Raw genomic sequence first — 15,116 nt, forward strand, 5'->3', positions numbered from 1 at the left:
AATAAAAACAACATTAGACCAATAAATTTGACAATTTAGATGAAACAGAAGATTCCTTTATAGATACAAACTTGCCAAAGCTCATTGAAGAAGCAACAGGTAACCAAAATAGCCCTATATATGTTAAGGAAATTGAATTTGTAGCTAAAAACATCCCTATGAAGAAAATTCCACACCTACAGAACTTCATTGGTAAATTTTAACAAGGATTTAAAGAATGAAAATAGTAACTCTATACAATCTCTTCAAGAAAATTGAAGAGCAAGGAATACTCCTAAATCATTCTATGAGGGAAGCATTTACTCTAACATTTAAGTCAGTAGATTTTGAGTAAAGCAGATTACCCTCCATAATGTCGTAATCAATTGAATGCCTTAATATTTAAAAAAAACAAAACAAAACAAAAAAAAGCTGACCTCCCTAGAGGAAGAGGGACTACTGTCAGCAGACTGCCTTTGAACTTGAATTGTAACATCAGCTCTTACCTGAGTCTCCAGCCTGCCAGCCTACCCTGCAAATTTTGCACTTGTCAGCCTCCACATTGCATGAACCAATTCCTTAAAATAAATTTCAGTATCTGCCACACACTCACACACTCACACACACACACACACACACACACACACACACACACACACACGTCCTTTTAGTTCTGGTTTCTCTGGAGAACTTTGAAACTACACTCCTTAAGTATAATGTATAAAGTCATCTTCTGTCTTACAAAGTGTTCGAGAATACCAAATAAAGGATTTGTAATAGAGGATTGATGTGGGAAATTTATTATAACTAGATCATTAAATTAGTTACTGCAGCTGATCATGCAGCAAAGTAGTTATTAAACTTTTGTAGCCCAAAAACCTACTCATTCAAACAAAAGTATTGTTTTGTTGTTGATGACTGTTAAGCACCGAACTGTGCCACCCATTCATATGTTAAAGCCCTAACCCCCAGTGTGGCTGCATTTGGAGGTGGGGCCTATAAGAAAGTGATTAATATTAAATGAGGCCAGAAAGTGGGTCCCTAATTCAATAGGATTAGAGTCCTTGTAAAGAAGAGACAAGGGGTTTGGTCTCTCTCTCTCTCCCTCCCCTTCAGTCTGTGCATACATCAAGAAGAGATCAAGTGAGAAGGTGGCTACTTGCACCCAGAGGGACAGCCTTCACAAGATACCAACCCTGCTGTCACCTTCATCTTGGATTTCTAGTAACATGAGAAAATAAATTTCTGTTGTTTAATCCACCTGGTCTATGACATTTTGTTATAGCAGCCTGAGTACACTAATAAAATGGTGATTTGGACTTGTGGGTGGAGAAAGTGATATTATAAAGAGGACAGAGATCTCTTGGATCACAATTGAATACTACTATTGTGGGACCTAAAGATAACGCTGTTCAACAATTCAACCTTACGTTATCTGTATACTAGCCCTAACTACACAAAACAGTGGAATGATTTACCTAATCTCTCCTCAAGAATAGTAAGAGCCTCCACAATTAAAGATTTCTTCAAAAAACATATGACAAAAAGGGATCTTATATTTTAACTCATTTTATCATATTAATTCATAAACACTTTTCATATCTAAGACTATCATTTCCCAACTAATCTCCACAATTAAACATACTAAAAACTTTGGTATGTTAAAACTCTTACCGTAACCCATTTCTTTGGTCAAAAGCAGGTATCATAGAGCTTGGATGTTCTGACATTAATGCAACAAGCAATTGTAAGACATCCATTAGATTGTCATCCTAAAATCATTTTAGAAAAAAAATTTTAAGTAAGGTAAAAACAACTTATTTGAATACTGAATACTTCTGAAACAATAGAAATTTCAACTTTAAAAAAATAAGTAGACATGTATACAATTATACTTGTTTTTAACAAATTGGTTTCTTACATATACATATTTGTTAGTATAACTAAAAATATACATCACCAGTCAAATAACTTCTTAATCAAAGAAATAAAATGCCTCCTATTATACTACATCAAGATTTTCTAAAACATATTCTATAGCTATAGTAGATATGACTTAACAGGATTTTTTTTGAAGGAAGATTTATACATCAAGAAATTCCAGGAAGCGGAAACTACGTTGTTCTTTTTTATTACAGCATGACATAATAGAGCCTGAGCTAACAGAGGTCGTGAATCCGGTGGTAGGATTGGGGGCGACCTATCATGTATCATTTCTTAAACTTAATCTGAACCACTTTGTTCACTGAGTCTCTCAAGAAACTAGTTCCAAAAAAATGACTTTCGGGGAGATGATGACTGGATAGTTCTCATATGTTATCTTTCAGTATTAATGATAGAGATATCAAGTAATGATATAGAAATTTTCAGTATTAATTATATAGATTATCAAGAAATGCTTATTGAGTCAACATACTACTGTATGTCATGTAACTTGATTACATTTACAGAATAGCGCAGGAGCATTTATGAGCTCTAAAATAAAATTTCAGGAAAATTATTCACAACCTTTGTTGAATATTTCAGTATGTATGCATGTCATTAGGGAAAACTTGTGCAAAAACTTTTAACCCCAAAACTTGTACCCCAAAGAGGGAAAGGGAAGCAGCAGTTAGCTTTTTCTGTTGCGCTGCCTCTAGGTTTTCGTTCACGGCTTTTGATCTTTTGCTATGGTGGGTACTTAAGTACCTAATTCTCACTATGCTAAGTAAATGATCTAAGCTGGGACACGTATGCTTTGGAAAAGTGTCATTTGAAGGACCAGAAAGATCCCTGAATTTAACAGATTCAGGGAACACAGAAGATTCCTATGACTTCCAATTTCTCTTTTATACGTCAGTTCCGTAGGGTTGATAAAAAAAAAAAAAAATCACGTATTAACAGCAGGTTACTAGGAAATCCAACTGAAAATCTTCATCTATTACATTTAGATTTCAGGGAAATCTAAAAATATAATAGAATACCCTATTCAACAGGAAAAAGAATTTACAATCATCAATGTTTGAATCAAATATGATCCAATCAAAAATGTAATCCATTCTTTTCTGCCCCAATTAACAAAGATAGGTCCAAATATCTCTCATATATTAATGATTAATGAAGGCACTATTTCATATTGTAACAGATATTTATTAACTCACAAGACATGAACTATAACACAGGAATGTAAATTATCATTTAAAATGTTGTGCTTTATATGAAATTCCAATTTCCAAAGTTTAACTATTTAAAACACATTTAATCAGATTATTTGGTTAGACTACATCTGGCATATGTTACATTTTCCCAGTGCTGAAAAATAAAGAGAAAAAATGCAGACATTTCAACCTCCTTTCAACGTAATTTTAAATCCCATTACAAATGAGTTGTTTACCTTAACAGTATTTGAACATGCAAAATCAACAGGAAAACTGTGTTATGCATTGAAAATTCTAATCACTCTTAGTCATACATTTTTAAATGTTTTTCCATTTGTTACACTGTTTCCTAGAAATACACTGAAAGTATTCTTTGGTATACTTTATAATTAATTCAATGAGATATAATTTTTAACACTTTTTAAAGCCTTTCATGATATTTCTCAGAGCCCTCTTGTGGCAATAAAGGATATTTATATGAGGGTTGCTAAGATTTAATTCTAGATACATTTACTCTGCATTATAGTTATATCATTAATGAAAGATTTAACTTTTTTTTAAAAAAAAGAGCCCATAATACAGCTTCAAGAAGTAAAACCCAAAAATATAACTTTCAAATGTTACCTCATGCATAGTGAGCAGGTAATTAAGAATGGACTGTAGTTCATCTTCCTTTACTCCAGAATCCTTTAAAAAACATAACACAAGTATCTTAAACTTACATATAAAGAAATTTTAAAGGGAAACTATGCACATAGATTTATAAACTTGGTCAGTTGCTATAAATAGATAATGTAACAGAATCTAACTTTAAAACAAAAATTGGGGAAGCACTAAAGACATGCAGTATTCAAGACTGTATAGAAGTCAAAAGAGGTCTGACATCAATATCCTGTTTTCGGCCCCTTATATAATATGATAACCTATCTTTTAAAGCTACAGAATCCTGAAGTAAGCAAAAATAATTAATGAGAAATAAAAGAGTATTATCCACATTCATCACTTCTCTAAATACAAAAAACAACTTTTCTACTTAATTTGTCTATTATATTTGGAAAATAAAATCAACAGTTTCTAAAATTACCAAGTTAAAATGTCAGATGCTAAATATCAAATAGTAATTTCACTGGGAAAAACACCGAACTTTTAAATGTGAACTAAGTATGAAAATGTTCAATATACTGTATCAACTTATTAATCATAAAACAAAGATGCAATCTCAAAAAGGAACAATAGAGAATTGAGAAACAAAAACAGCAGGAAAGAATAGAAAAACAGACAATTCAAGGGATAAACTTTTTAATAAATGGAAATAATGTATCTGAGTCTGAAAGATACTAAAAGTTAGGTCCACTTACCATAATAGTATGTGACAGCTAGTAATAAAGCATTTGCAAAATAATAAAGTAAAGAATAAAAAATAAAATAATATAGGAAAATATTGAATAAAGTATTGGCAACAAATACATTTTTATATTGCCAACTTATAAAACCAAAACATCTTCCTTAAAAAATAACATTAAACTTCATAATACTCAACCTATAGTAGAATGAAATAGGACAAAATACAATCACTTGTAAAGGCTGACACACCTATCTGGTACATTTACACAGGAAAATTATTTCTCAAAATCTGAAGTCATGTACAAGGAGTCCCCTAAAAGTAAAACCTCCATGAGCAGCTTTGTTGACTACGGCATCAAGCAGTGCCACGAATAGTGGAAGTAATAGAAACTCAGTCAATATTTACTGCATGAAAGAATAAATACACTTGAGCTCCTACAGAAATTCATGTAATTTATATTACAACTATCAATCTCCAATTCTGCAATAATGTATATCCCCCTACATGCTCAAGAAAGATGAAAAAAACACTCAAAAACATGCGTTTCTTTAAGAACTATGTTCAACAAGTTCTTTCAAAGTATTATATTTTCCAATGCGTAACCCTAGTAACAGAGCAAATAGTAAATAAACCAAGATTGTACTTTATCTGAAATTACAAGGTACAATACACACATGCGATAGGATAAGAAATATGAACTCACCCTCATCACTAATTGTTTAATGAACATCAATAAGAAAGCTCTTAAAGAATGTATTTCTTTCTGATTAGGTCGTGGTCCATCTTTAAAAAGAAACAAAACATATACACACACAGTTAGTATTTCAAAGACCTCAAAGCTAAGTATAAAATTTTCATTCCCAAAAGTTTTTCCACTTATTTATAAGAAACATAAAGGTCAGTCTCTTAAAGAGTTTTATGCCTCTAGAAAGACAAGCATTCAATCTCATGTGCAATTGTATATGTAATGCTCTAAATGTAAAAAACGAGTTATGCTTAATCTACCATGAAGAAGTTTGTTTCTGAATAATAATGTCAAAGGAGTTCCAACACATAAAAATGAGATAATAAAATTTGTATTCATTAATAAAATGCAGTTATATTTTGTTTTAAAAGACTCTGAGAATGTTACTATGGTAACATAGTAACAAGTTTACAAAGAAAAATGCAAAGAAAAATCTAAACTTTATATGTGAATTTATTAATAGCATGAAAAAACTTAACTCCTATCATTTTGTAAGCTAACACAAAAATCTCAAAAAGTACAACTCAACAGTATCATTCATGAAGAAGTGAAACAGTATGTTGACTACCTCTGGCATCTCGATCTCTTCTTGAACAAGTCCTTGGTCACACATGGCTCACATTAAAGTCAATTTTCGTGTCTCAAACATGTAATTCCAAAGTAGAAAGCTTTTGAAACCAAACACCCATTGTTCCAAGATCCTAAGTTAGTACCTGTTTTCTGCAATTTTTCCCCAACTAATCACTATGTACAGCTAGTTCCTAGACCACCAAAGCATAGGACCACCATGACCTTGAACACATCAATGAAAGTAGGAAGAAAATTGTTTAAAATTTGTTCCACATGACAACTCCTAGACAAAGAATAGGTTACAGAGATAAATAGAATCACAAAGTTTGTCCAGCTCTCTCACTTGATGTATGAGACTTTCCCAAGGTCACTAATCAGTTATACAATCAAGATCAGAATTAACACTAACACCCAGAACAGTGCACAATGCATCTGCAGCAGCATGAAACAATCATCAGGAAAGCGTGACCCGGTTCCAGATCTGCCATGACCTCGCCAGCCCCAACAGGTCATGTGACTTCTGCATGTCCTCACAGCTTCTACATTATAGACAGAATATTGTCTGAGAGTAAATCGAGTGCATTTGGAAAAGGATTAAAAAACTATTGTAGATATAGGAAACCTTATCTTTGTAAGTCACTGAACAGCCCAAAGCTTTTCTGTAGACTCAGAACATGTGTTGTTTAACTAACTCTCCACCATCTATTTCCTGATTTCAAGCAACAGCCCTCAATTTTTGTCAAGAGACGGAACACCCATCCTCACTCTCAGATCATGTGTTTCAGAGGTGAGAGGGGCCTCCATGTCTGGGCAATCTGATGAATACGTGCCACACATGATGCAATCAGAGCCAATAAGCAACAAAGACCCTAAAAGAGACTACTGCTGGAAATGCCTGATGCAGACAGATGCGCTTTTGCTGGATTTAAAGTTGTGAGCATGTGAAGGTAGAGTGACTGCTTGGAACTAGAAAAATACATGAAAAGAGCCCACAGAGAAGAACTGGGAAACGAATAGAGACAAACTGGGTCCAAGGGCCACATTCTGAATCCTTGCACCAAGTGTTACTGAAACTGGCAGTTTATATGAGCTGATTAACTCCCTTTTACGATGTAAGCCAGCTTGAAGCAGGTTTTACAGTACTTGCAACCAAAAGAGCCACAATTTGTCAAAATTTTTACATTGATCCCTTTTATAAACTGTTGACAAGATGAACACGATCCCTCTAGTAATTTAGTCCAGATTATACAGGAAAATAATTACTGAGATTTTGTAAATTCATTATTACTATTTTTTAGAAGCAGATACTTCCTACTCTGCAAGAAACCTGTCTCCCCAAAAACACTGTTTTCAATGATCTCATGGTGACAATGGCCTCAGCATCAATTCTAGTCACTAATACAGAATTTCTTCTCATTTTCAGTGTCTTAAAACAAACATTCTAGTAATATTTGCTTCCCAAACAACTCATACCAGCAAAGTCAGCCTTCTTTAATGAAAATACCAAGTTATTAACTTCTGGCAACCACGATTTAGGACAAACTATAAAAATTATCAGCACGATTAAAATAAAATTTTGCCATGAGGAGATTTAGAAAAATTTCCAGAATACTCTAACAGGACTGGTTAAAACAAACAAACAATAAGAAATCCTGATTCGCCAACGTATAACGTGATATATGAAAAGAGATGACATACCCAATCCCTTGGGGGTGATGCCACTTCGATCCTGAGGGTTCACTGCCCAGTAGTAGAATTTCAGCGTATGCATGATGAGAAGCACGGTGCCAACTCTCCGAATGGCATTATATATGTTGACAGTACCAATGAACTCAGTGGACAGGTAAGTATAGAGTGTCAACTGGACCTAAAGAATCAAAATGAAGAGGTTAAATCAAAGAAATAGACCAGCATTTTACCCATTTGCAGTAATAACTCCAGGCCGACTTACTTAAACCATAGTTGTTCCCAAAATTAAGATGCTAAGCTTGATAATAGCATCCATGATAACAGATAACATGTATCACACAAACACACACACTCCCTATAAAACTAAACCAGATAAATTCTTCTTTTACAGTACTGTTATAAACACCCCCAAATATATCCAATTTTTGCAGCACTATTCTATGAAAAAAACTGATTCTGATTTTGCAATCAGCAATTACTTATGAGCATGTGTAACTTTCTTATAATAAACTTACTATGGTACTTATACTATACATAGTTGTTTTAATAATCTACAGATTTTCTTTGTCTTGGAGAAATTAGAAGCTAGAATAACCTGAAACAAAAAAGAAGTAGGAATAGCTCAAAGGAAAGAAGTAGAAATAAGTTAAAAGAAACAAAACCATAGAAAAACATGTAAAGCCCATCTTAAGAAATACTTATTAGAAAACTAGAATTCTGTTATAATTGCTCATTACTACAAAGAATGTAATCGTGACACTGCAGTTTCTGAACATGTCTATCATCTCTGTGCCCCAGTTACGGAAGGATTCTACGAGTCTTATTTCTAAATACATAGTCTAAAAAAACACATGAGAACATATTAACTTCAAAACATAATCCCTTAATATGTAAGAAAAAGAAAGATGTAAATGGTGCCGCTGCACATTTCATTTTAACACAAAATGTCAGTGAAATTTTGGCTCTAAAGCTCATCATCAACTATATACTCTAGTACTTATACAGCCTAACGTCAGGACTGCTTTCCCCTACTCTCATGTCGAAATCAAGAATTTTTCATTTCACTGCTGGCGGATACATTTCATAAACTGAATAACTTTAAGTAGGGCATGTATACTCTCCATGTAGCCAAAGTCCAAACTACTTCTTCCCTGTATTTTGAGGGAATTTGAATTACCTTCCCTGCACTTTGAGGGCATTTTAATTTTCATCCTTTCAAGATACCCAGTGATTTCTTTAGAAAGCGAAGATCAGATACCTATCATCCAGAAGTCCAATAAATACACAATTAAGGCTAAATGAACTAGAGAGTCAATCAGTAACCATAATGTAAAGAGTGGCAGATTCTGAACCACTTAAAATTGAGGCTTAGAAGATGATTACCGTGTTTCCCCAAAAATAAGACCTAGCCAGACAATCAGCTCTAATGCATCTTTTGGAGCAAAAATTAATATACAACCCGGTCTTAATTTACTATAAGACGGGGTATAATGTAATATAATATAATATAATATAATACAATATAATATAATGTAATACCAGATATAACATAATACTGGGTCTTATATTAATTTTTGCTTCAAAAGGCGCATTACAGCTGATTGTCCGGCTAGGTTTATTTTCAGGGAAATATGGTATTTAGAAAATTATATATACACTATAATCCACTGACTTGCTAAAGATAACAGCTACTGCTGTTCAAATGGTTAGGCCAAGTTTACTTGTCCTTAAGGCTATATGACACTGTCTATGACATGGTTCAAATTCTTAACTATACTATTTCAGTCAACCAGAAAATATTTATATCCATCTATATGCATAGCACTGTATAACGGAAATACGATGGCATACATACTGAACCTCAGTAGCTGAATCCATTAAGATAAAAAAATACACACAAATTTAAATGAAAAGCCAAAGGTAATAAAGGCATGTACAGAAACAAAGAAAGGTCAGGTGGCAATATGTTATTAATTATCAGTCACAAAGATATTAAGTACTATGAACTCAGAAGCAAGAGAAATTATTATAAGATAAACTAAAGTAGTCAAGAAAATCTTCAGTAATAAAGTAGGTATCAAGGTAGGCTTTGAAGATGAGTAGTAAAATAGGTACAAATAGGAAATTTCTAACAGAAAATAATGGTAAATGATACAAAAGGTTTCCCTAGATCTAGAAAAATGGTTCTCAGTCTTGACTGTGCATTAAAATACCTGAAAAACATTTTTTTTTAAAGCACTGGTACTTATTCCACAACAATTAAATCAGAATCTAGTGTAAAGGGGATGGGATTCTGTTTTACTTTAAAAAAAAAAAATAATTCTCCTAATTCTATTGACAGCCAAGATTGAAAACACTGCTCTAGGTTAACATTTGGGTACCATTCTAACCATTGAGGATAACCGAGCTTTTAAGATAGAAAGCCTAGAAATGAGAATTGGCATGAAAACTTAATGCTAGAAAACGGACTACTTTATACTGAAAACAATGGGAAACCATGACAAGTTTGGGGGCTAAGGAATGACTTCCTGAGAGTGCTATGTTAAAAACATACAGTAATTCTGGCCAAAAGTTGATAAATAAAAATATGGAAAACTGGATAAGATTTAATAGCAACATACTAACAGGAGAACAGAGGCCTTAAGCCTAAATTCTATGAGGGCAGGAATTAGATCTGTCTTGTTCAACACTATCCATACATCCAACATAAAGTAGCCACTCAACGAATAAAAGACTACTTGTACACAAGGAAATTCTTCTCTCTTGTGAGTTCATATGACTGTCTCTGAGCAGATCAAACATAAATGGATATTGTAAATCACTGTGAGCACCCTTTTCCAAAGCAAAGGGTGATTCATACCTCCATACTCCCAAGGTCTGTAACTAGAAGTTAGTTTACCAGGAAGATAATAAAGCTTATATTTTATGCCCACTCTTCTATAAGGGTTCCTTCCAAGACCCTAAACCTAACTTGGTATACATTATGTCATATTCTTTTTCTTGAAAAGCTCCTCCCTCTCCCAAATTGTATGACCTTCAAGTCTAACAAACTTTGGATCTGCCTTTGTTATAACTACCTTTATAATAAAATAGAAGTAGTTCTAACTTCTCATGGATACACAAAGCAGATGGCTAAAACAGACGGAAAGTTTAACATTACCAAATCAATTGCAAATTCTAAACAGGAAATTAAAGAAAATTATTAACAAGGAAAAGGTAAGAAATAAAGGGTAATAATACTAGGAACTTAAGGAAATGATATAATAAAATTATAAAAACATTTCCCTACAACCAAGTATTAATAAGAGGCTTTTTGACCACATCAAAAGAGACGCAAAGCCTTACAAATATGCTGTTTAGTAAGACAAAGAAGTGTCTACTAAAAGGTTTAAAAAGTAACTTGAAACAATCATTGAAAAGATATAAGACTGAGGGTCATAGAGGAAAAAGAGGTCAAATTTTAACCCGGAGATAAAAGCTGCAACTTCCAGCTGCCTCCTTTGATTATTTCCAAATGGCAATCAGAGTCAGCAGCTGTTTTTCTCTTTAACATTTGAAAACTCCAGCTGAAAATAAGATACTATGACTCTAGAAAAGCAAAAAAGTCTGCAGACATTTTTTTCTGACAACTAAAATAAGTATGTGCTATTCTAAGCTAAACAATGATAGACATTGCAAGGGGACCAAAAGGGACAGAGGAATGGGAGAGGAAATGAATGGGTTTGAAATAACACATCTTCTAACAAAAATTGCAGATAAGAAAGATGCAATTATGCAATTTTATAAAAATTACTGCTTCAAGTTCTGCTTAACACTACCACTATTAACATTTTTTGACAAATAAATACATTAGGATTTATCAAAGGTTTTATTTATATACTTTGTCACAAACTCACCTATGTTCACTTAGAATTAATTGGTTTTGTTGTTATAGTAATAAATGGTGTGCAAATATAATTGCACTTAATAATGTGAATTAATGTGAAATTTAAATGATTAAATGAGGCCAGTATATCATGGAAATCTTTAAGAAAGGGTAACATTCCAGCGTGTTCTATAAGAATTAAACTCAGAAATTCATCATGTTAGTAGGGATATGTGTGCAAAGAGAGGGAGAGAGCACAGTGACTTAAGGAATAAAAATATATACACATATATACGTACATATATTTGCAATAGAACAGAACTACAGTTATAGAAAACATTATATTTACATTGGAATTGTCCAACTTAGATTTATATTTAGTGAATCAGTCTCTCTGAAACAAAATTTTATTTGACATAACAGAAAATAAAGACTATAGCTGTTTTTTAAAAATACTGGTATTGCTTTACAAAAAAAGATATACTGACTTGCAAATTTACCTAACAAAAGAAATATGCCTAGTCAAAAAATGCAATCCACTGAAATCTTACATAAAAGCATGTCTAAGGATAAAAGAAAATCCTCCTATTATCACTGAAATACACAACCTTGGTAAAGATAGTAAAACGAAATAAATGTATTTGTACCTTGGCTGGGGTATGAATCCATATAGCCGGGTTAAGAAGAATGTGATCACACAACTGCTTGAGTAGAGGCATCCCATTCTGCAGATTACTCAGATATTTTGCAAATGCAAGGCAAAGTTCAAGCACTCCTCTGCTGACATGGGATTTGGAAGACTGTGAAGCAAGGTATTTCAAAGGTCACATACAACACAAGGCCAGGTAAGTAAAGTAAAGACGGGCAATGTCAGAAAATAGTTGGCCCACAAACTATACTCAAAGTTAAATACGCCAGGAGGCTGAGTACCATAGTTCTCTAATACAGCAATGGGGGCAAGGTAAAACAACAAAAGATTATTTTAATTTAGCGAATTTTACATGATCATGTGACACTTGCAGACAATCTCGACCACTTAGGAGACCAAGTCCATGTACTGCAGATAAAGAATCAAAAATGTGGAAAGTACTGCATACTTTACCTTCTCAAGACTATATCCTATTACCAAAAAGCCTTTGCAGGCAAGCATCTGCTCCTGCATAGCAATTGAGTTCCGCAACAGCTCCATGATAAAAGCCAGCAGAGTTGAACTGCAATAAGAAAAAAGGCTATGGTTTGAAAAAACATATTTTATTAAAAAATAAGTGAGATAGATGTCATCTACCATTTATCTTAATAAAAAAGTTCTCTATTTCAAGGAAATTGAAGTTCCACTAAAATTACCTCCAACGTTAATTTCAGGACTAGAATTTTAATGTAAGATTAGGATTTACTCAAAATTGGCCATATACTTTATCAAAACCATTGATAAGTGAATTACTTAGAAACAATATGACAAACATGCACAAAATAGAGAAAAATTAGCAATGTCTAAAAACAAGTAATAAGATAGCTAACATAAGTATATAAAGCCCTTAAAGAATGGATCTAACTTAAATAAGTAAGTATATTCAATTTTGGAGGGTTAGAGGGGAAAGATATTTGGAGCGAACAGACTAAGGTAGAAATCCTCAACGTTAGGATTCCAGACTGGCCAGCTTTGAATGGAGAAGAGCGTTCACAAAGGGGAAGACAAGAAAGTACAGTTGAAGACAAACTTAGTCCTCAAACACTAAGTTATGAATTCTGTTCATTACTCCAATAGAAAAATCACAATTCAATAGTCAGTCAAGAAGACTTTTAAAATTAAAGAGCCATGCTCCTCCCATCCTCATAACTTTTAGAGGGACCCGAAATGATATGAAATAAGGTCAACTGTTATCTCCTCAAAGACTCTCAAAGATTCCCACAAAAAAAGAGAAACATGACTACGTCAGCATCCTCCACAAAATTGCTTTTAACTGTCAGCAATTCCAATAGATGTGTAAAAGTTAAAAATAAATAAATAAATAACCAAGTAAAAACTAACTATGCCCCATAACAAAGATTTTAGACCAGGATGTGGAACAAAAAATAAAATGTAATATGCCAAGGATAATTTTAATTTTTTTAAAATGTAGTCAATAAACACTAGCTTTGATAAATGATTAAATGATTTTATTCCTTGGAAAAAAAAAAAAGTCATGCTGTTGCCTAACTAATCTGGAGAAAATTATTATATCATTAATATGTATTACATATATACATTGGTAGTAGACAAAAGTTATGTATAAAAGCATAAATCAGAGAAAGATTTTTCAAACGGGAGAATGGAAAACTGTTTTACTCAAATCAAAATTAAATATAATTATTTTTACTATTGTTTTACCAGAATATACAGCCATGAAAAATTAATTTATAAATCCTCTCCAAAGTTTTATAACATCCTAGAATTCAGAAGTCTCTGCCTTACTTAGACTCAACACGACAACAGAGGACACAAATATGCAAATATACAATATAATAAAAAAGATTAAATCAACTATTACATATCATCAAAATTTTTAGATTTCAATGCAATCAATAAGTATGAAAGGCTAAATTCCTATAATAAATCACTGCCAAAAACAATTTTAAAAGCTTTTAATTAGAATGTGAGACAAAAAAATGTATTAATTTCTCATAAATCCGTTACCACTATTTCTAATATTAAAAAACTATTTTTTAGAGCTTCCATATTTCCTACTGACAAAGAATTTAAAATAATACTGTTATTATTGACATGGATTTGTGATAGCATAGTTCACAAATTTCTTTGTATTCTCTCCTTTAACCCTACAACAAATTTAAAAGAAGGAAAAAAATATTGTGCAGCTCAACAGTGACGAAAGTAACTCACGTCAAATTAAAGAAAAAAACAAAGGCACTCACCATATAGTCAAGTCAACCTCATCAGATAAGTATTGCCGATAATCCAACTGTGCAAAAAGCGGAAACAGCACTTGTACTCCTCCAATTGAATGCATAGCACTTTGGATAGAATGTGTTAAAACTGCCTTCACATCCTTATAAAACAGAAGACACAGTGAAAATTCCAATGATTTATTTTCCAAAACAATTCAAAATAAAGCATAACAGGAACAATCAAATGTTACATTGCATGTGTTTAACAGAAGTTACCAAATACACATCAGTAATACATCAAAACCCACCATTAAAAATATTATTAAAAGACTAGTTAGTACCTGAAGCATGAGTGCATGTGGGGAATGAACAAAAATTGAAGGGTTGTCCTTAGGGGATGATTCGAGGCAGAGCTGGGCATCTGTAGCACGTGGATTGTATGTGAATGCAATGGCACTAGACAGTTTGCCATCATACAATAAAAGTTTGTGATGCTCAGCAAGGAACAGGTCACTTTCTGCTTTGAATTTAAATGTACCCTAAGAATAAAAAGTAGAGCAGTTAAACATGGTATGCCACAAAAAGAAAATCTAGATACAAATCACCATAGATAACAAAAATGTAAGACATACCACTGATCACTTTCCTAACACTATCAAACAGGAGGAGTCCTGCACATTCCATTACTTTTGAAGTAAAATGAATTCATTTTAAAGATATAACGGGAAACAAGTCAACTTAAACTTAACATGAAAACTCTGCATTTAACAAAATGTAAAACTTAGAACGTATTTTGTCCCTTTTTTTCACTTTATTTTCTTTATTGTTATTTAAAAATTGTGGTGAAAAGCACATAAAACTTACCTTCTTAAATATTTTTAAGTGTACAGTACTGTGGTGTTA

At 32.7% G+C, this 15,116-nt stretch overlaps 1 protein-coding gene across 3 annotated transcripts in view; it reads right to left on the reverse strand.

Annotated features, from left to right (window-relative positions):
* LRBA (LPS responsive beige-like anchor protein) overlaps positions 1-15,116 on the reverse strand; it is a 570,825-nt gene that overhangs the window by 481,108 nt on the left and 74,601 nt on the right. For all 3 annotated transcript variants that reach the window (XM_081075612.1, XM_081075611.1, XM_081075613.1), the window contains exons 10-17: positions 14,555-14,752; positions 14,241-14,374; positions 12,433-12,541; positions 11,978-12,130; positions 7,475-7,643; positions 5,165-5,244; positions 3,741-3,803; positions 1,654-1,751 (exon numbers count right to left, since the gene is read on the reverse strand). In XM_081075612.1, the coding sequence (XP_080931738.1) occupies positions 1,654-1,751; positions 3,741-3,803; positions 5,165-5,244; positions 7,475-7,643; positions 11,978-12,130; positions 12,433-12,541; positions 14,241-14,374; positions 14,555-14,752 (1,004 nt within the window). The remainder of the gene's footprint in view (positions 1-1,653; positions 1,752-3,740; positions 3,804-5,164; positions 5,245-7,474; positions 7,644-11,977; positions 12,131-12,432; positions 12,542-14,240; positions 14,375-14,554; positions 14,753-15,116) is intronic.

The sequence above is a fragment of the Rhinolophus hipposideros genome, assembly GCF_964194185.1.
Source record: "Rhinolophus hipposideros genome assembly, chromosome: 16".
Classification (NCBI taxonomy): Eukaryota; Metazoa; Chordata; class Mammalia; order Chiroptera; family Rhinolophidae; genus Rhinolophus; species Rhinolophus hipposideros.